The 21,479-nt window shown below is 35.7% G+C and overlaps 1 protein-coding gene across 3 annotated transcripts in view; it reads left to right on the top strand.

Annotated features, from left to right (window-relative positions):
* LOC149801889 (cotranscriptional regulator ARB2A-like) overlaps positions 1-21,190 on the top strand; it is a 54,848-nt gene extending 33,658 nt beyond the window's left edge. For 2 of the 3 annotated variants that reach the window (XM_089956268.1, XM_089956269.1), the window contains 4 exons: positions 1,807-1,926; positions 5,203-5,319; positions 11,895-11,979; positions 17,436-21,190. In XM_089956268.1, coding sequence (XP_089812394.1) covers positions 1,807-1,926; positions 5,203-5,319; positions 11,895-11,979; positions 17,436-17,800 — 687 coding nt within the window. In that variant the 3' untranslated portion in view covers positions 17,801-21,190. The remainder of the gene's footprint in view (positions 1-1,806; positions 1,927-5,202; positions 5,320-11,894; positions 11,980-17,435) is intronic. The other variant, XR_016420744.1, reaches the window with a different exon arrangement.
* Positions 21,191-21,479: the final 289 nt, after the last annotated feature.

Below are 21,479 nucleotides of genomic sequence, written 5' to 3'. Positions count from 1 at the left end.
ATATCAAGTTCATGGCTTCCTTCCATGGGGCCTCTGAATTTCTTCACTCCAAACAAATGGTTGTATATACAAGTTTAAACAGCCAACAATGTCACCGATTAAAAACAATTGCCAGATGGTATATTTTGCTGCTAATAAGGAAAATAAAATCACAATTTGCAACATTGGCAAAGCCCTATGCGATCCCAGAATAAACTTTTTACTCTTTATTTTTCGAACTTTTAAGAAGAAAAAAAATATTTTTTTCGTGTATGAGAAAAATGCATATAAAAGTTCAGGAGTCACGCCACGATCCTCTTGTATTATTCATGCATGATCTCTTCCCCAAATGATAATAAACTTTTTGCATTTTTTTTGTACTTTTAAAAAAGATTTTTTTGTGCGAGAAAAATATATGTATATAAACTTTCAGGAGCCATGCCACAACTGTGTTATATCCAAATTCGTGTTATTATGGAGTGTGCTATTGCGGGGTCACACTGTATTTTGATTTTTTTTTATGGTCTTTTGTAATTGTTGTTGTGTTGTTCAAGATGTTTCAAGTTAAACGTAATGAATAATAATTAAGCTTCCCCTGCTCATGCTTTCACTAGTGTAATGCAGCTCTGGTTAACATGTTAAGCAGCACATATGAAAAACATCAAAGTGTACAGAGAAACTGTATAAATCAATACAAGCTTCAGATGCTAATGAACATAAATGCTTTTGATCCACTGAGTAAGAAGGACATTGATAAAGCCATTGGACAATGGCTGAACTCAGGACCTGGAGGAAAACATTGCATTATGGGAAATGTTTTGAGTTCCAAATGAACACACAGGTTACATTTAAAATTGTGGAATTTTTTGGAAATTGGAGTCGGGGCTTGTACAATTTGAGTCAGGGCTTGTACAGTTTGAGTTAGGGCTTGTACAGTTTGAGTCAGGGCTCATGATTGTTTTAAGTCATCAGGTCTGGGCCTTTGTCAGTAAGTTTCTTTGAGCACTGCAAGGTATTGTAAGAATACCAGATAAAGTTTATTGGATATCTTTTCAAAATTTTGAAAGTTTGTATTCTATTATTGTACATTGAATGCAAAATGCATGCAGTTTAGAGAACCCATTCAGCAATGTTATATATATGGCAGATTTGAAAACACAATACACAAGGAAGGAATCTGCTGAGTAAGGGGTTTGAACAAGTCTCATATCCTGGAGAAATAGCTGTGGCAAATTAAACATGCTGAGCACCACATATGCATGTTAATTTAAATTATTGTATGTATATATATATATATATATATATATATATATATATATATATATATATATATATATATATATATATATATATATATATATATATATATATATATATGGTTATAAGAAAAGTGCAAACAACATAGACCCTGATCTGCCTTCACATAATGCACTGGCAGATCAAGGTCTCTTTGTTGTTGTGATTTCTCCTTACAAACTGCACAGACCCAGATCTTCTGGCAAATGATGCAGTGGCATATCTGAGTCTGTGCACTTTGCAGGTGGAGTCGACTTATAAGTAATGGTAAATTTTAATATTTTCACGTGGGACTATTTATCATATCATGATGGGATTGCAAGTTGGTTTACATGTACTTAAAATGCATTAGTAATGGTATCATTTTCATGAATAAGTGGAATGACCACACTACACACTGGTGAAAAGTGATATGGATTATCTTGTGTACCTCCATCTTCAAAGGTCTCAAAGCCTGTTTTTCTCAAAGTACATTGTTTTTCTATTGACATTTAAGATGAGATTTAGAAACTTTTCTTTTTGTTTGTATAGGGGAATTCCAGCCCAGAAGAACATATGAAGACACTATGGACAGACGTTGTTAGGAATTGCCCTGCTAAGCACATTGCCATTGTTGCTCATAGTTATGGAGGTGTTTCCCTACTAGAATTGGTAAGACAAAATAGCGTTTGTTTACAGCTTCCTGCATTGATATATTTTCATTCTACTTTAGTGTTTATCTGTCAAATGCATTCTCTAATCAGATTATTGTTCTGAAAAAAAACTCCACTACCTCTCAGATCCAGCAATCAATTTGTCATCTTTCCCATCTCTATACGATATATACAAAGGGAAGAAATCCAGACCCATCATTAGGTATCTGCCTGTCAACTGTATGCTTACCACTTTAAGCTTTCACTCAGTACAAAATCAGCATCCAGATCCAAATTGTTATTTCAAACTGTCCATCTTGAAAGTCATTATAGTATTGTGTATTTGCTTCTTGCTGCAGTCATTATTTGTTATTTTTCATTAATATTGCAAACTCTATTTTTCTATCCATGCGCTTCAACATGGTATTGTTAGTGCTTATTGCTGGTTGTTTATTTGGGCACACTGCCAGTATTTTTCCATGGATATTGCAAGGGCTCATGCAAATCATGCAATATTTGTATGAGCAGTGATGCATGAGATCTCCCATAAATTATTTTAAAGTCACACATATGAAAATGTACTCTGCGCAGTACAGAATTTTTATTTAACCATTGATCCATAAAGTTCTTGTTGCAACATTAGTCACGCTAGTAGAGGTATCAGTTCACTTGTTGCGACAACTGTCCTTTTCAGGTAGGCAACTGTTTACACATCTGGCTACTTCAGCTTGACATGACTGGTTGTTAAAGTAAATTTGATTTTATACATTGGACCCTGGAACAAGCATTGTGTTGTAATTTGTACCTTGCATTAAAGAAGTTTTACAATTGCATGTCAAACATTTATTTTCCTAGAATACAAAATGAAAATTTAAAAGCAAATTACAGTATTGTGAAACAAGCATTATGTTATAGTTTATATGTTGCATTAAGGAAGTTTTGCAATTGCATGTTTAACATTTATTTTTCTAGAATACAGAGTGAAAATTTAAATGCAGCTTACAGTATTGTGAATTATGTCCCAAATAATCCTTAAAGTTCTATCACAATTCCTAAACTATAGTGTGCTAAATGAAGTCCAGGTCTTGAATGTGCTGATGTACCAATAGTCTTGAATATGCTGATATACCAATAGCCTTGATATATCCCACTGATATGATCCAGTATGCCTTTGAATGAATTCACAATAAGACCAAAATAGTGTTTTAGTAAAAAATTTCAATGAGCACATTTAAATAAAAATTCCTCTCAAATTATATCTGAACAGAACTTAAACTGATACAACAAAGACTGAATTAATAATTGTTTAATTGGACTTCATTATTACAGAGACCATCACCTTACCTATCATCAACAAAATTCCCTGGACTTGGGTAATTTCCAGTGGAAATTTCGATTAAATTCATAATCAAGGTCGGGTCTATTTATTTAATGTTAGCAAACAACCTGACAAAAAAGCACATAGACTGTAAAATTTCCAAGGGAAAAACCAAGTTCTGAACTCAAGCCCAAGTAAACATGTTTTTTACAAATGATCATTATCTTAAAGTATAATCTACAGTAATGAACAGAAGTTACTTATGTAAATGACCCTTACAATCTAGCATCATGGACACAAGTTAAACACACAATATAGATATTCATAACAATCAGACTACTGGAGCTGGGAAAGTGTTAATTGAAATATCAGTGAGTGTTTTTGTACCAGAAAATGGTGTTAATATGCATCTGATGTTCATGCTGGATGGACAGAATTAGATGGCATGCCGATCAATGCTGTTTCAGCAGTATTTTGAAATTAAAGGCAGAATATCAAGCTTAATTATAATACAGACAATTTAAAAGTAGGGTGCAATTTTCGTTTCTTTTCTGAAACTATTTAGCCCTGGGGGATTGTGTGCTACAAAACTATATAGCCCTACACAAAAGATTAAGATAAATTGAATAAATAAGAATAAAAAATGAAATCTAAGAATAAAGATATTTTTTGATCAAATTTCCTGTTTGAACTAAAAATTTAGGATGGGTGAGTGAAAGTTATCAACTTTTCACCCCCTAAGAAATAGTGTGGCCACTAGACAATGACGTGAGCATTTTTAATTACAGGTATGGACCAAATTGTACACTAAAAACAGTTGGCACATGCAATTGAATGCACATCATAATCAGTTTTCGATTGTGATACTGCCATTGTTTACATTAAGTGAAAATCTTGTGACTAATTTGGCCCACAATACACAAGTTCTAATCTAATACATGACCTGTGTAGTGAGCTAATTATATGGATTCAGAAAAATGAAAACATGAACAGAAATACAGAAAATGTAGTCAGCGCTAAAATTACTGTTAGATAAGTCTAAAGCTTTATGAATAGAACTACTTTTAGAAGAAAGTGAAAGTATTGGTCTTTATCATTGAATATGAGACCAGGCAGTTTGTAGAGAGATGGTTTAGAAAAATCAAAATAGTTCATTGGCATGCCTGAGGCTAAAGTTGATTTCTGTGCGGCACATCTAGTTTATAAACAATCTTATTCTTTTATTATCATTGCTGTTTTGATTTGCCTGAACTAAAACCATCACATTTTGTCACCTTCTACTATTCCCCAATGAACTGATTTCTCATTTCTGTACCTATAGCAACCAAATTTGTGGGGCTTAGCAATCTAAAATATGAAATGGCCACTAAAATTTTCAAATAGGCTACCCTAAAGTGGGATGAGTACTTCTAGTCCTGATATGATATATCAAATAATTGCAGTAGTTATGTGCAAGATGGAGATAGCATCCAAATGAAATATCAAAGTAATCATATCTGATTAAATTGATATGTAGCAAGGTTCAGTGTTCAGGATTTCAAATATTCTTCTGGTGATTTTATTGTTGTAAATTGATGCAAATCAAAGAATACGATCTGTAACAGTCAAACATGTCATGAAATTTGTTGTGAAAATATATATGAATTAATCCAAGGATCAGGCATGAAGAGCAGAAATCTTATATTTGATACCATTTCTCCTTTGTGCCCTTAATAAGGGCAGGTAACTCTCATCTCTTCTGCATGATAAAACCAATTATGTATTGAAAGTGACAATAAAAATAAACAGCTATCAGCTAAGTTCTCACCACATGAATTCTTTAAATTTCTTAGTTATTTTAATATAACAATGGAGGACATAGTTAAGATGTTATACTTTTGAATTCTATATTATATATTGCAAATAAATTCATTTGCTCTGTCTAGTTGACAGTGGCATACTATTATGTAAGAAATTTTGTATTCTTTTGTGCACTAGGTAAAGGACCATATTGAAGAATTAAAGGAAAGGGTGTTTGCCATAGCCCTTACAGACTCAGTACACAGCATGCGACGCCAGGAGGCATCAGAAGATGTCATCGAATTCTATAAAGAGGTATGATTACAGTACCATATATACCCATGCCATATCTGATGGGGAGGGTGCCATATGTACTCACTTGTAAGTCCAACTGCAAACTGCACAGACTCAGATCTGTCATCTCATAATGCACTGATAGATCTGGATCTATGCAGTTTGTTAGGAGTAATCAGTAGAAAGAACCATATAGACCCAGATCTGCTGGCACATTAGGCAATGGCAGATTGGGCTCTATGCTGCTTGCAGTTGAACTCAGTTTATCAGCATGTATATATGGTATATAGTGTTGTTTAATAACTGACTTGTTTCAATTTATCTGTAGGTTTAATGCCATTTTCAGCACATGGTGGTCATTCAAGGCAGCCAGAATATTTTATGGAGGTAGAACCTAGGAAAACAACATACAGTACCACTCAATTTTAAAGTGATCAACAAAGATTGTATCCAAAATACCATATAATCCATCATTTATGGTTTATCATTCAACATTTATTGCTTGTGCTAATTATCTTTTTAACCAAACCTCCCAACAATCAGAGAAACCTTGCCAACCCAAAAGACTCCCAATAATATGCTGTAGGTCCCTTCATTTTAAGCAGGCTTGGATTGGTTTTTTCTGCAGAGCAAATGGGAAATCCAGGTTATTGCAGAGGGGCTTCAGATTTAGTTTATACACCCCTATTTATCATCCATGTTTCGTTCATTCTACATTCACTCATTCTTTGAATTTCAAAGGGTACTTATTTCAATGCATTCCATTGAATTTCAAAGGGTACATGTTTCAGAGTCTGTTGGTAAAGTTCAGTTTTCACTTCATTTTCTCCATTACATTTTGATGAGTTACATCCCTAGAACTTTGTCCTTGCATACTGAATCAAAGGCTGCTTTTGAACTTCCTGTTTCAGGAATGTGATCCAAAACAAAAAGAACATGTTCTTCAGTGGTCTCGGAATAATTTGTATTTGAAAATGTCCATAAACCTATAGTTTTTTGGGAAACAAGAAAACATGGTGCATCACATTCGACATGCTCTACTGTCTTTGTTCTCTTCACTCCCACTTTAGAAGTGGTGTGAGTTCTCTGCCTGAGAATAATATTTGCAAACGAAGTTCTTTCTAGGATGAGAATTTTCACAAGTTTTGTAGACCTATTTCTAACTGGATTTATTTCCCTTTTCAGCACTGATTAAAAAATCTCTAAAAAGTTATGACATTTCAGTTGCTCATATCTGATTCAATTATTGACAAGTACATCCCATTAACTTCTTGGTCAAAAACTGAGTCCATCTGAGACTTTATACCACTAGATTATTTCTCAATCAAATACATTACATGTTAACATTGGGACATAAATTCTGCTACATCCTGAATCCAGCCCTTACTAAGCAGAACTCAATGTTCTCATCTTAGAAAAAGAAAACAAAATTTCATCAATTACCTCCCATAACACTACTAGGTGTCTGCCAATCAACCAGATGCCACTTTAAGCTTTCACTGCATTATGATTAACATCACACTATATTTGCTTCTCTTTATCCAACGAATAACAACTTCAGTTCAACCCATCCATCTATAAAGTTGGTACAGCATTGATAATTTAATGTGTATGCTATCTATTATTTCAATTTTTAATTGTGTGTATTTGTACAGTTTGTGGACTTTGCTTTTCCAGCATCGCACTCTGTTGCAGTATAATTGGTGCTTATTAATGTTGTTTCAGTTGTGTGCACTGCTTGATGTTTTCATTTTTATTAACGAGTGCATTATTCTTATAGTGAACACTTCAGGCTGTTATTCCTCATTATGTCATTCATGTTGTTTCAGTTAGACAGTGATGACCCAATGTTCAATTTGCAAGTGGATCTAGTTCACAGAGGATAGGCATGAGACCTGCCTCATTTGCACTAAGTGTTCTTCTGCTTCACTGTACAGTGTCTCTACTAATGAGTTGGTGGTTGTATGGTCCACACCAAGAGCAAGTGTTTGGAAAAGTGATGGTGAAGTTGTCTGGAAACTTTGATACCTCAAGTCTTCACCCTTAGTTATCATAATTTGCCAGTGTTGTGGGTTACTCCATGAGGGTTTTCCACCTTATCGGTTGCCAGTGCTGTGGTTTACTCCATGAGGGTTTCCCACCTCATCAGTTGCCAGTGTTGTGGGTTACTCCATGAGGGTTTCCCACCTCATCAGTTGCCAGTGTTGTGGGTTACTCCATGAGGGTTTCCCACCTCATCAGTTGCCAGTGTTGTGGGTTACTCCATGAGGGTTTCCCACCTCTTCCATCCAAAATCATGTGAACCTTGTCTGCATTGAGACTTACATCTGGCCAGTGTGATTCAGAAATATCTGTACTGTACTCTCCTCAGGTGTTGCTATAGTTGAGATTGGTACAGGAAACAACATATTTGCTTGCTTCTGGGTAGTTTCTATGCATTCATTTGTTGCATTTCTCTAATGCAGTCATTGAAGTTGATGGGAGATTGTCTTCCCCATCTATGGCAGCCTAGTGGATATAATTAACCCATATTTTGGAGCATGATCTTTGGGCCAGGCACATGGGCTAAAACACTGATCTTGATGACATGTTTGACTAACCATTTGTTCTACACACCTCTGCTGCAGCTGGCAGCCACCTGAGCAGCTGTTTGTTTAGACCCTAGGTCTGTTACATGGACCACATGTACAGCATACTAGCTCATCATTTCATTCAATACAGAGTTATGTTGGGATCTGTCAAACCAGTCCATCCATTTCTCTGCCCTGTCTTGTCAGCTACCTGTTGAGCTGACCATCAAGCCAGTTGCTGAGCTGATCTTCAGCAGCCAATCCAGCATGTTCCAAGCAACTGTTCCTGCCATTCATATTCATTGGTAAGACAAGTCATATCATGTTCCTGGCCACTCATCCAATCAGCAAGCCAGTGTTCATGATCTATCCAGTGAATAGGTACCATGTTGTGCATAGGGACAATGGCACAACTTCATTCCTGCTGCCTGAAATAATATATGAAGATGTGGAAGCAAAATGCTTGATGAGGGCAACCTCCACAGTGAGGGGAAAGCCTTAATCAGTTAGTTTTCTCCGACCACATCATGGGGCATATGGAGTATAATTTCATTGTGGCTGTTAAGATTTATCTCCCTTTAAGTGCCCACCATCTATGAGCCAAACTTTTGAAGACGAGGACAAACACTCATCCTTCCATGTACTTCACTGTTGGTGAAGATCAGTGAGAGAAAATTTAAGTCTTTCTTTTCAGAAAGCCAGTTGCCAGTATAATTTCTAACCAGCTAGTACTGCACATACTCAAACTTGTACAGGGCCAATTTGCTAAGACTGGACAAGAATATTGCTTTGGAGAACATGTTGATCCCATTATTCTTTAAAGAGGATTGTCATGAATTCCATGCCACTTCCAGTTTGTTGCAAAACATGGTGTCTTTTATCTATGCTGAATTTGGCAAACAAGTTAGGCAGTGATCGTATTTCGGAATCTACCACCTGTATTACCTGGGTGTTTTGCATGGCATGGCCATGCATCACTCTATGACCAATGCCACAATGACTTTTTCCAGTTTAGATTTGTGAAACAAGATGCCTCTCTGCAATCCTCATAATTTAAATCTTTGCCATTCCTTGGCTTTTCATTCACTCCTCACTGTCTTAGTGGTTGTATTGAAGATATGAGGAAGCAGGTGTCACAAAAACCACCTTCTCTTACTGTTAGGCCATATCATTGACATCCACATTGGAGAGATGATTTGCGGGCACAGAGAGCAGGTCAAACACCACTCAGCAGAAGCAGTTTCTTTTTGCAATCCAATTTCAGGCAGAACCAGGCTCTGTGGTTTAATAAAGGGGATAATGAATAAATTATCTTTTTCACCAAACCTCCCAACAATCAGAGAAGCCTTGTCAACCCAAAAGACTCCCAATAATATGGTCCCTAATTCCTTCATTTTAAGCAGGCATGGATTAGGTTTTTTCTGCAGAGCAAATGGGAAATCCAGGTTATTGTAGAGGGCATCAGATTTAGTTTATACACCCCCACCCCATTTTCTTCCCCTTGATGGAGCTTCCATCTACTCCATAGAAGGCGGTCATTTTAAAGGAGATTTGCTTGTTGCTCTCCAAGTAGATAGTAAAGAGAGCTCATAAACTGAGCTTGCTGGGATTCGATTCCAAAGTCTTTCTCATACTGAAATCCAAAGGGAAGCTCAGCTTACAGCTGCTCAACAGTTACAACTCTTGATTTGTTAAATGCAATAGGCTGATTTGATTTGTCTTGGCAGCCATTTAATGTCTCCAGATTTCACTACTGGCTCAGTGGTTTTTCTTTTCCAGATGCATAGGCTGTATTACAGTAAAAATACTTACTGCCTCATTGGTGAGACAGTTAGTTAATGGTTTAAAGCAGGAATTCCTCTGGAGAATCTAGAGTTATTGATCTGTCTTATATTGACACCAGCTGAAATGGCTATACGAGTTATATGGACACCAACTCATATGGTTATATGATTTATATGGACACCAGCTCATATGGTTATATGATTTATATGGACACAGGCTCATATGATTATCTGGTTTATATGGACACCAGCTCATATGGTTTTATGATTTAGAGGGACACCAACTCATATGATTATATGATTTATATGGACACCAGCTCATATGGTTTTATGATGCAAATGGACACCAGCTCATATGGTTATATGATTTATATGGACACCAGCTCATATGGTTAACATGTGGCCCCACAGTCAGCAGCAACTGGATGTCAGAGGAAAAATCACTTTATTTCAACATTTTAGAAAGGGGCAAAGTAAACAATTTGTTTTTTTTTTTCTTCAGGAAGGATAAACTTGCATGTGGATAATTCTCTTAATATTGCACTCAGTGGAGGTGACTTTCTTGAAGGAGGAAGCAGAACTTTCAGCAAATTATGTTTCTTCCAGAATACTTATGCAATCACATTATTTAAAATCCCTCCCAACCACCCCACCATGTGAACATTCTTGTTAGTATATCGCTTTGCCAAAAACTAGCGACACTTGGCAGTGGCAAGGAGATGTAATGGGAAAGAATTATTGCCTAGATTTTCATCTTTCAGTAAGGCTGTTTTTTTGTTAATGTAATGTGATTGGGTAGGTATTCTCAGAGTCACAGATTTACTGAAAAATTTGCTTTCATTTTTTCAGGAAAGATCAACTTGCAAAGTGATAAGTCTCCTAATGTTGTACTCACTGGTGTTGACCTACCTCCTCAGTCACCTAGGTTACTGGTGTTGACCTACCTCCTCAGTCAGGGGATGAACCAAATCACCTAATCCATACATTCCAGTCTGGGAGTTTCTCTTCTAATGTACCTAGCTCAAAATTGTGGTCCACAAAATGACACATTCCTGTAAGCTGAATGTACTATCCAACTCATTGTCATGAAAGGTCCAGACTCATTAGACCAACTGGTCCATTCATTTTTCGTCTTTTTTAAATTTGCAGATTTGTGCATTTTGAGAGTGTTCACTGGTGTTGCAATTAGTAACCAAGTGGAACTGCAAATCACCCACTTTCATCTCCCCACCACCCACCTTCATCTCTCCAGTTCAGGATCCAGATCCTGGGTTGTGGATGCTCAGCAAGAAACCATTATTCATTTCTTATTACTGTTGTATTGATGTTGTGTGTCACATGACTGCCAGTAATATTGGCTTCATGTTTGTTGACCAATTTTACCCTTCATGTAGGAACGTCTGCCTCTTTTTCCTTTGGAGATATCCATGACAGAGGTTGGATGCCTATGCATTTCTTATTCAGCAGTTACATATTCTCAGAACATTCAAGATGATTGAAGAATGTATTTGATAGAGAAAAACACTTTTGTACTAATTTATTAGTGCAGTGTTTTGCAACTTTATATATTTCTGTGAATAATCACGCAACCAAAAATATCTAAAGCCCTCCCACACCTCCATGCACCTCAAAATTGTATTGTCCCGCACCTCCATGCACATCATTATTGTATCACTCTGCTGAAACTGGTAAAATTCTGGGTTATGGGTAGGCACCTAGTGGTGGTAATTGGAGGTAAGTTTCTTCCCTTTGTTTGTAAGGTATATTGAGGAAAGTTGAGAATTATCTGGCTTTGAGCGACAGTAGAGTTTATTTCCAAGCATTTAATGTGATCAGGTAAATATTCTCAGAGAAACATAATTTTCTACAATTTTATTTTCTAGGATTTGATGTCCTCCTTTCTAGTTACACCTATGAAAATGAATGTTTGGTTCTTTTAGAGCTGAATTACCTAAAACAAAATGTTTTTTGCCAAGTGATTTTTTTAAATAATACCATCAAATGATTTAGTGGCTCTCCTTTAAAAAAAGATATTCATCCATTTAAAAATAGAAGATGATCCCATGATGCCTTGGGTCACTACCTCTTCCAGCAATAGCCAAAAATCTTCATACATGTACATTTATCTGTATGCTTACATCACTACAGCCCTAATATTTAAAAATATATGGAATATTAATCTTGCTAAATTTTTACAGCACATACAGCATGCAGATGTTTTAATAAAATCTTTTTATTTCAGAGAGCCTGTAACTGGGCCTCAGCATATGATCCCCTTGATGGCCCCCTTCAGACTAATGAGGAAGAACCACCAACAGTGTCAGCAGGTTCTCAAGTCATACCTTAAGGATGTTTACTTATGCTATATCAACATTTATTGTGCAGCTGGAATAGATGTAGTCATTACATTACATCATTGATATGTCATTTGTTACCTCAAGACATCGTAGTGGTGTGAACTGTGGTAGAGGTTGGATTTAAAATGATGCAGTTGTGACATCTCTCAAACGATAAAACCAAATGTTTATACAATTGCAGATAGGGAGACATTCACCATACTACTACTTGGTACATAGGTTGACCTTGTGATAACTCTGAAATGTGTCAAACTTGGTACATATTTTGATTATATGATAACCATCTGAAATTCACCAATTTGATAGACATGTTGACTGATAACCCTATAATCACCAGACTTGGTACACATCTTGACTATGTGATAACCCTATAAAATTCACCAGGTTTGGTATGCTTATCGACTGTGTGATAACCCTATGAAATTCATCAAACTTAGTAGACATGTTGACTATGTGATAACCCTATAAAATTCAACAGACTTGGTACACATGTTGACTATGTGATAACCCTATGAAATTCGCCAGACTTGGTACACATGTTGACTGTGTGATAACCCCATGAAATTCTCCAGACTTTGTACACATGTTGACTATGTGATAATATTATGAAATTCACCAGACTTGGTACACATGTTGACTATGTGATAATATTATGAAATTCTCCAGACTTGGTACACATGTTGACTATGTGATAACCCTATGAAATTCTCCAGACTTGGCACACATGTTGACTATGTGATAATATTATGAAATTCTCCAGACTTAGTACACATGTTGACTATGTGATAATATTATGAAATTCACCAGACTTAGTACACATGTTGACTATGTGATAATATTATGAAATTCACCAGACTTGGTACACATGTTGACTATGTGATAATATTATGAAATTCACCAGACATGGTACACATGTTGACTGTGTGATAACCCTGTGAAATTCTCCAGACTTGGTACACATGTTGACTATGTGATAATATTATGAAATTCACCAGACTTGGTACACATGTTGACTGTGTGATAACCTTATGAAATTCTCCAGACTTGGTACACATGTTGACTATGTGATAATATTATGAAATTCTCCAGACTTGGTACACATGTTGACTATGTGATAATATTATGAAATTCACCAGACTTGGTACACATGGTGACTGTGTGATAATATTATGAAATTCACCAGACTTGGTACACATGTTGACTGTGTGATAACCCTATGAAATTCTCCAGACTGGTACACATGTTGGCTATGTGACAATATTATGATATTCACCAGACTTGGTACACATGTTGACTATGTGATAACCCTATGAAATTCTCCAGACTTGGTACACATGTTGACTATGTGATAACCCTATGAAATTCTCCAGACTTGGTACACATGTTGACTATGTGATAATATTATGAAATTCACCAGACTTGGTACACATGGTGACTGTGTGATAATATTATGAAATTCACCAGACATGGTACACATGTTGACTGTGTGATAACCCTGTGAAATTCTCCAGACTTGGTACACATGTTGACTATGTGATAATATTATGAAATTCACCAGACTTGGTACACATGTTGACTGTGTGATAACCTTATGAAATTCTCCAGACTTGGTACACATGTTGACTATGTGATAATATTATGAAATTCACCAGACTTGGTACACATGTTGACTGTGTGATAACCCTATGAAATTCTCCAGACTTGGTACACATGTTGACTATGTGATAATATTATGAAATTCTCCAGACTTGGTACACATGTTGACTATGTGATAATATTATGAAATTCACCAGACTTGGTACACATGGTGACTGTGTGATAATATTATGAAATTCACCAGACTTGGTACACATGTTGACTGTGTGATAACCCTATGAAATTCTCCAGACTGGTACACATGTTGGCTATGTGATAATATTATGATATTCACCAGACTTGGTACACATGTTGACTATGTGATAACCCTATGAAATTCTCCAGACTTGGTACACATGTTGACTATGTGATAACCCTATGAAATTCTCCAGACTTGGTACACATGTTGACTATGTGATAATATTATGAAATTCACCAGACTTGGTACACATGGTGACTGTGTGATAATATTATGAAATTCACCAGACTTGGTACACATGTTGACTGTGTGATAACCCTATGAAATTCTCCAGACTTGGTACACATGTTGACTATGTGATAATATTATGAAATTCACCAGACTTGGTACACATGTTGACTGTGTGATAACCCTATGAAATTCTCCAGACTTGGTACACATGTTGACTATGTGATAATATTATGAAATTCACCAGACTTGGTACACATGTTGACTGTGTGATAACCCTATGAAATTCTCCAGACTTGGTACACATGTTGACTATGTGATAATATTATGAAATTCACCAGACTTGGTACACATGTTGACTGTGTGATAACCCTATGAAATTCTCCAGACTTGGCACACATGTTGACTATGTGATAACCCTATGAAATTCTCCAGACTTGGTACACATGTTGACTATGTGATAATATTATGAAATTCTCCAGACTTGGTACACATGTTGACTATGTGATAATATTATGAAATTCACCAGACTTGGTACACATGTTGACTATGTGATAATATTATGAAATTCACCAGACATGGTACACATGTTGACTGTGTGATAACCCTGTGAAATTCTCCAGACTTGGTACACATGTTGACTATGTGATAATATTATGAAATTCACCAGACTTGGTACACATGTTGACTGTGTGATAACCTTATGAAATTCTCCAGACTTGGTACACATGTTGACTATGTGATAATATTATGAAATTCACCAGACTTGGTACACATGTTGACTGTGTGATAACCCTATGAAATTCTCCAGACTTGGTACACATGTTGACTATGTGATAATATTATGAAATTCTCCAGACTTGGTACACATGTTGACTATGTGATAATATTATGAAATTCACCAGACTTGGTACACATGGTGACTGTGTGATAATATTATGAAATTCACCAGACTTGGTACACATGTTGACTGTGTGATAACCCTATGAAATTCTCCAGACTGGTACACATGTTGGCTATGTGATAATATTATGATATTCACCAGACTTGGTACACATGTTGACTATGTGATAACCCTATGAAATTCTCCAGACTTGGTACACATGTTGACTATGTGATAACCCTATGAAATTCTCCAGACTTGGTACACATGTTGACTATGTGATAATATTATGAAATTCACCAGACTTGGTACACATGGTGACTGTGTGATAATATTATGAAATTCACCAGACTTGGTACACATGTTGACTGTGTGATAACCCTATGAAATTCTCCAGACTTGGTACACATGTTGACTATGTGATAATATTATGAAATTCACCAGACTTGGTACACATGTTGACTGTGTGATAACCCTATGAAATTCTCCAGACTTGGTACACATGTTGACTATGTGATAATATTATGAAATTCACCAGACTTGGTACACATGTTGACTGTGTGATAACCCTATGAAATTCTCCAGACTTGGTACACATGTTGACTATGTGATAATATTATGAAATTCACCAGACTTGGTACACATGTTGACTGTGTGATAACCCTATGAAATTCTCCAGACTTGGCACACATGTTGACTATGTGATAACCCTATGAAATTCTCCAGACTTGGTACACATGTTGACTATGTGATAATATTATGAAATTCTCCAGACTTGGTACACATGTTGACTATGTGATAACCCTATGAAATTCTCCAGACTTGGTACACATGTTGACTATGTGATAATATTATGAAATTCACCAGACTTGGTACACATGGTGACTGTGTGATAATATTATGAAATTCACCAGACATGGTACACATGTTGACTGTGTGATAACCCTGTGAAATTCTCCAGACTTGGTACACATGTTGACTATGTGATAATATTATGAAATTCACCAGACTTGGTACACATGTTGACTGTGTGATAACCTTATGAAATTCTCCAGACTTGGTACACATGTTGACTATGTGATAATATTATGAAATTCACCAGACTTGGTACACATGTTGACTGTGTGATAACCCTATGAAATTCTCCAGACTTGGTACACATGTTGACTATGTGATAATATTATGAAATTCTCCAGACTTGGTACACATGTTGACTATGTGATAATATTATGAAATTCACCAGACTTGGTACACATGGTGACTGTGTGATAATATTATGAAATTCACCAGACTTGGTACACATGTTGACTGTGTGATAACCCTATGAAATTCTCCAGACTGGTACACATGTTGGCTATGTGATAATATTATGATATTCACCAGACTTGGTACACATGTTGACTATGTGATAACCCTATGAAATTCTCCAGACTTGGTACACATGTTGACTATGTGATAACCCTATGAAATTCTCCAGACTTGGTACACATGTTGACTATGTGATAATATTATGAAATTCACCAGACTTGGTACACATGGTGACTGTGTGATAATATTATGAAATTCACCAGACTTGGTACACATGTTGACTGTGTGATAACCCTATGAAATTCTCCAGACTTGGTACACATGTTGACTATGTGATAATATTATGAAATTCACCAGACTTGGTACACATGTTGACTGTGTGATAACCCTATGAAATTCACCAGACTTGGTACACATGTTGACTATGTGATAATATTATGAAATTCACCAGACTTGGTACACATGTTGACTGTGTGATAATCCTATGAAATTCTCCAGACTTGGTACACATGTTGACTATGTGATAATATTATGAAATTCCCCAGGCTTGGTACACATGTTGACTATGTGATAATATTATGAAATTCACCAGACTTGGTACACATGTTGACTATGTGATAACCCTATGAAATTTGTCAAACGTGGTAAATAGGTTGACATGTGATTTGACATGTGATAATCATCTGCAAGAAGGATATTGTTTTTGGGACCCTCTTATAAAGTCCATCAGAGGAGATGAAAGGTGAAATTGGCACTAATTACATTTGTAGAGATATTTTTAAATATTCATTTACAAAACTTGAACAGGCATATGAAGCAAAAGGACTCACACACACACACGCACACAAACACACACACACAATGAGCTCTTTGGTTACAGCACCTTAGCCAGGGTCCGAGCAGTTGATTTGGGGTGGGGGAATATGTAATAAAAATTGTGGAGATATGTAATGCCAAACCATTGAAGTATGTTGTTGTAATTAGAATGGAATAGCTTCAAGATCTTATATTTTGAGGTATTGTACAGAAGTATTTTTATCATTGTTATATTCATCATACTTTAGACTGAGCTATTGATCTGCTTTCCATGCAACAGGGATATTTTTCTTGCATCTAAATGATTTTTTGTGCACTTTTGTCGGACTTCAGTTACATTTAACATTTTTTTTTCAGGGACTGATCAGCATGACTTGACGAGTGCATACAGTATGAACTCTATTTTCAAATTTTTTACGGAGCGGTATGAAAGGAGATTACATCCTTCTGAGTTCAAGAATGCTAAAGAAGACACGAGGAGCAGGAGAGTTTCTCCTGAGAGGTCAATGGTTAGAGGTCAGGGGGAGGGGAAAGACTCGGAAGAGGAGTCTGATACCGCAGCTACCCAATCAGACAATGAGGCTGGTCCTACTAAAGAAGATAAGAATGAAAGGTTATCAGAGATACCTGTGGTAGATGATGTAGAAATGGAAGAGAGACCACAGCCACAAGGCAGAGCCCAAGGGGACAACTCAAACTCTCCCCCCAAAAGTGAACTATAGATTATATTGTTGAGGGACTTGCTCAGTTGTTGTTGGAATATGTGGTGCCTGTGTTGTTCATAAATCATACTTTTAAGCTCTATCCATTAACACCACTGTTCTCAGTGATTGCTTTCATTTTGTTTAGAGGTATAATTCCACAAGAAGTAGTTTCTGTGGTTTTGATACTTTTGAACATTTGAGTTAGTGTTGGAAGCTTTACAAGTATAGTGCTTTGAATTGAAAATCCTTACATTTATCTTTACTACTGTCATCCAAATGATTGCATTATCCCATTCTTTTCATCTTCAGTAATAATCCAGTATAATGGAAAGCAACCAATATTTGGAGTTCACATTGTAATGTTATTAAGTGCCTTTTATTCTTTCCGAATTTTTAGCTGAGAGAAACCAGCACCTCAAGATTCTTTTTAAATCATTCTTTTTTAATACTCCTTTGATATTTATGACCACAGGTAAAAGGAATGTTGAAATTACAGTCTTCATTGGCCACTTATCTTTTGTGGGGTGGTGGGGAGTTTTGTTACTTTATATTTATTTTTTAATCTTCAAGACAGAGCTGCATTTGTTTTAACTGAAAGAGAAACCATTTCCAATCAGAATATTTAGGTTTGTTTGAAAACTGCAGTGACTATGTAAATTGGCTTGATAACTTGTTTAAACCAGTATTTGCTGAGACCATGTGTTTCAGACCTTGATTTCAAAAGAACTGGTTTATTCGGACCAGCAACAATCATACCTATCAGCAGAATAAAAACTTATTACTCTTATATATGATGTTTTGAGAGCACCCTTTATTTTGCTAGTCCTGCACACTTAATGGTTGTATCAGGAAAAATTATTAGAGATCAAATAGCTAATTGTCTTGCAGGGAACAACTGACTGAGGACTTTGTTTGATCCAGATGGCCCAGAAGAACAAAAAAAGTTAGTCATGACAAAGGCTTGTAAGATATACAAAGAAAAACTGTGGAGTTTAATGCAAACAGAGTAAAGATACTGGATAACTCAGATGATGGAATGAGAGAAGAAATTTTGGTGACTTGATATTTAAACATTCTGGATGATTATTTTGTTATCTATGCTTCTGCTCATGCAGAAAAATGAAGGGAGACTAAACTTATGACTTCTACCAACTTTCTCTGATGAACAAGTGAAATGCATGTACATATTTGTTGCACACATAGTGTGTATTCATATATATGTATGAGTTTTTGTCGCACAGAAATAGCTTTTTATGCCAGTAAATGGCAACATATGGTAAATACCTAACTCATTATTACAACACATACACCCTCTCATCAAGTTTGTATACCAAAGTTAAGTCCAAAGATTTGATTGTGCCTGTAAGTTTTTTGTGTCATTTGATATGAATGTAACATAAATTCTAACAATGCAGTGTTAAACAATTAGGTAAAATTATATGAAACACATTAAGTTGAGTGAGTATAATAATATAGGTAGAGTGCTCTGAAAGACGTCAGGTTGCATGAGTGTATCAGTTTAGGTAGAATGCTCTGAAAGACGTCGGGTTGCATGAGTGTAACAGTTTAGGTAGAATGCTCTGAAAGACGTCAAGTTGCATGAGTGTAACAGTTTAGGTAGAGTGCTCTGAAAGATGTCAAGTTGCATGAGTGTAACAGTTTAGGTAGAGTGCTATGTTAGATGTCACGTTGAACAAGTATAACAGTATAGGTAGAGTGTTATGAAGGATGTCAGGTTGAATAAGTATTAACAGTATAGGTAGAGTGCTATGAAGGACATCAAGTTGCATGAGTATAACCGTATAGGTAGAGTGCTATGAAGGACATCAAGTTGCATGAGTATAACAGTTTAGGTAGAGTGCTATGAAAGACAAAGTTGAATGAGTATAACAGTTTCATGATGTACATATATTTGTGGTTATCTCTTTTGATTATAATAGATAGGATTGAGCAAATTATGAATGTCAAATTGAGAAAGGTATGATAAGGAGTGGGTAGTGCTCAGAATGTTGGTACTGATACAGTACAGTTTGTGGTATATGGTAAAAGGTTAGAACGCCATTAGACTTTCAAATACTGATTGATCATGATTGTCAACTATCCTTGTGCTATCCCACATAATTTCGGATTTAGCATAAATACATGTATTTGCAAAAGTCAGAAGTAATAGGTGGTGGTAAACAGTAGCATGAAGTGGAAAACTGGAAAACAATTGCCTTGAATTAAATCTAATTACTGCAAAATATATTTAACAGTCATTAAATGACAAATACAGCATGGAATTACTTTCTTGTACCAACTACAACACAAGGGAGACAATCATTGTCATTATATGCAATCTTGTACCAACTACAACACAAGGGAGACAATCGATGTCATTATATGCAATACAACTATAACAAAAGTCTCACACTTCATTCGCCAGAATGAGCTTGAAGGGTATTTTGGTATTGTATAATAAATGGAGTACATAACCAAGAAAGGTTTTTCTTGTCAGCCGTTGTGATCGTAGAAGGCCTGCAAAATTTTGTAGATTTCCCGTATTTACAATTGAGTGAGCAGTTTGCACAAGCCACATGGACAATGAATGCAGCAAAATGCAGTACCATAAGTGTTTGAATTTTTTGCATGGATAACCGTCACATCTTGCTTGACCATGAGAAGGTCATGTGACAATAGATTGCATGGTAGCGGTCTTGGCTAATATTGGACATGGTATCAACATACTGATCAGCAGGAGAATATAATATGCATGCTACTAAGATCAGCATTTGAAATGGTTGAAATCAATTATGTCTTAAGTATCATTAAACATACCTAACAAAGTGTAATAATAAGATAATTTGTGGAGTGACGATTTCTTGTAAAACAATGTTTGCACCATATCTGGTAGAAACTGAAAACTTCTTTTATTGTATCATTATTGTTTATCCAGTTTTTCTGTTGAACAAGATGTATAACAAAGTGGATACTGAAGGGTAAACATATGATTAAGACAAGTTTTGAACTTAAATGAGAAAACTGGTTAGAGTTACTGGGTGGTGTTGTGCATATTAATAAATCAATATTTTATTTATGATTGATGACTGGCAGTCCTGATGATGTAAAAGAAAATGCAACTAACCTAACAAAACTAGCTTGTAGACATTTTGATATATCAGTTTGGGTGATTGTACAGAACTGATAGTCTGTGTTTATAGATTTACAAGATAGAACACATTTTATTATTAGTGTAAAATCATTTGTTTGATAAAAACCATGTTATTCTAGATGAAAATAAAAAGTTTTCAACCTCTCAGAACAAATGAAACCTGAGTATGTCCTTTGATTGCTTAGATGTTGTATTTATATTATGTACCAAACAAAATGCTTGTCATATGTAAATAAAACAGTTTCATCTACATATAATTGAATGATAATTTCTTTTGTGCAGTCATTGCAATTTTCGAGTGTTATCGGTAATTTCTTTTTATAGTACTCACTCTTATAGAACTTTATGAACATTTGTTTAATTTTTCTCTAGTGTGAATGAAGTTTTCACCTTAACATATAGAACTCTACAATAGCTACATTGTCTAACATACCTTTGAAAATTCCAGGTCATTTCTAATTCATTAATATGGTTTCCTTTGGATAGTCACTATTGTCATAAAGCTTGTTATTATCCATAATTTTATGGGCCCCGAGTGGCCGAGTG

Source organism: Sinohyriopsis cumingii, chromosome 4 (genome assembly GCF_028554795.1).
Source record: "Sinohyriopsis cumingii isolate HCF-2022 chromosome 4, ASM2855479v2, whole genome shotgun sequence".
Lineage (NCBI taxonomy): Eukaryota > Metazoa > Mollusca > Bivalvia > Unionida > Unionidae > Sinohyriopsis > Sinohyriopsis cumingii.
Note: the sequence above shows the minus strand (reverse complement) of the source record. Positions and strands in the feature narration are given on the sequence as shown.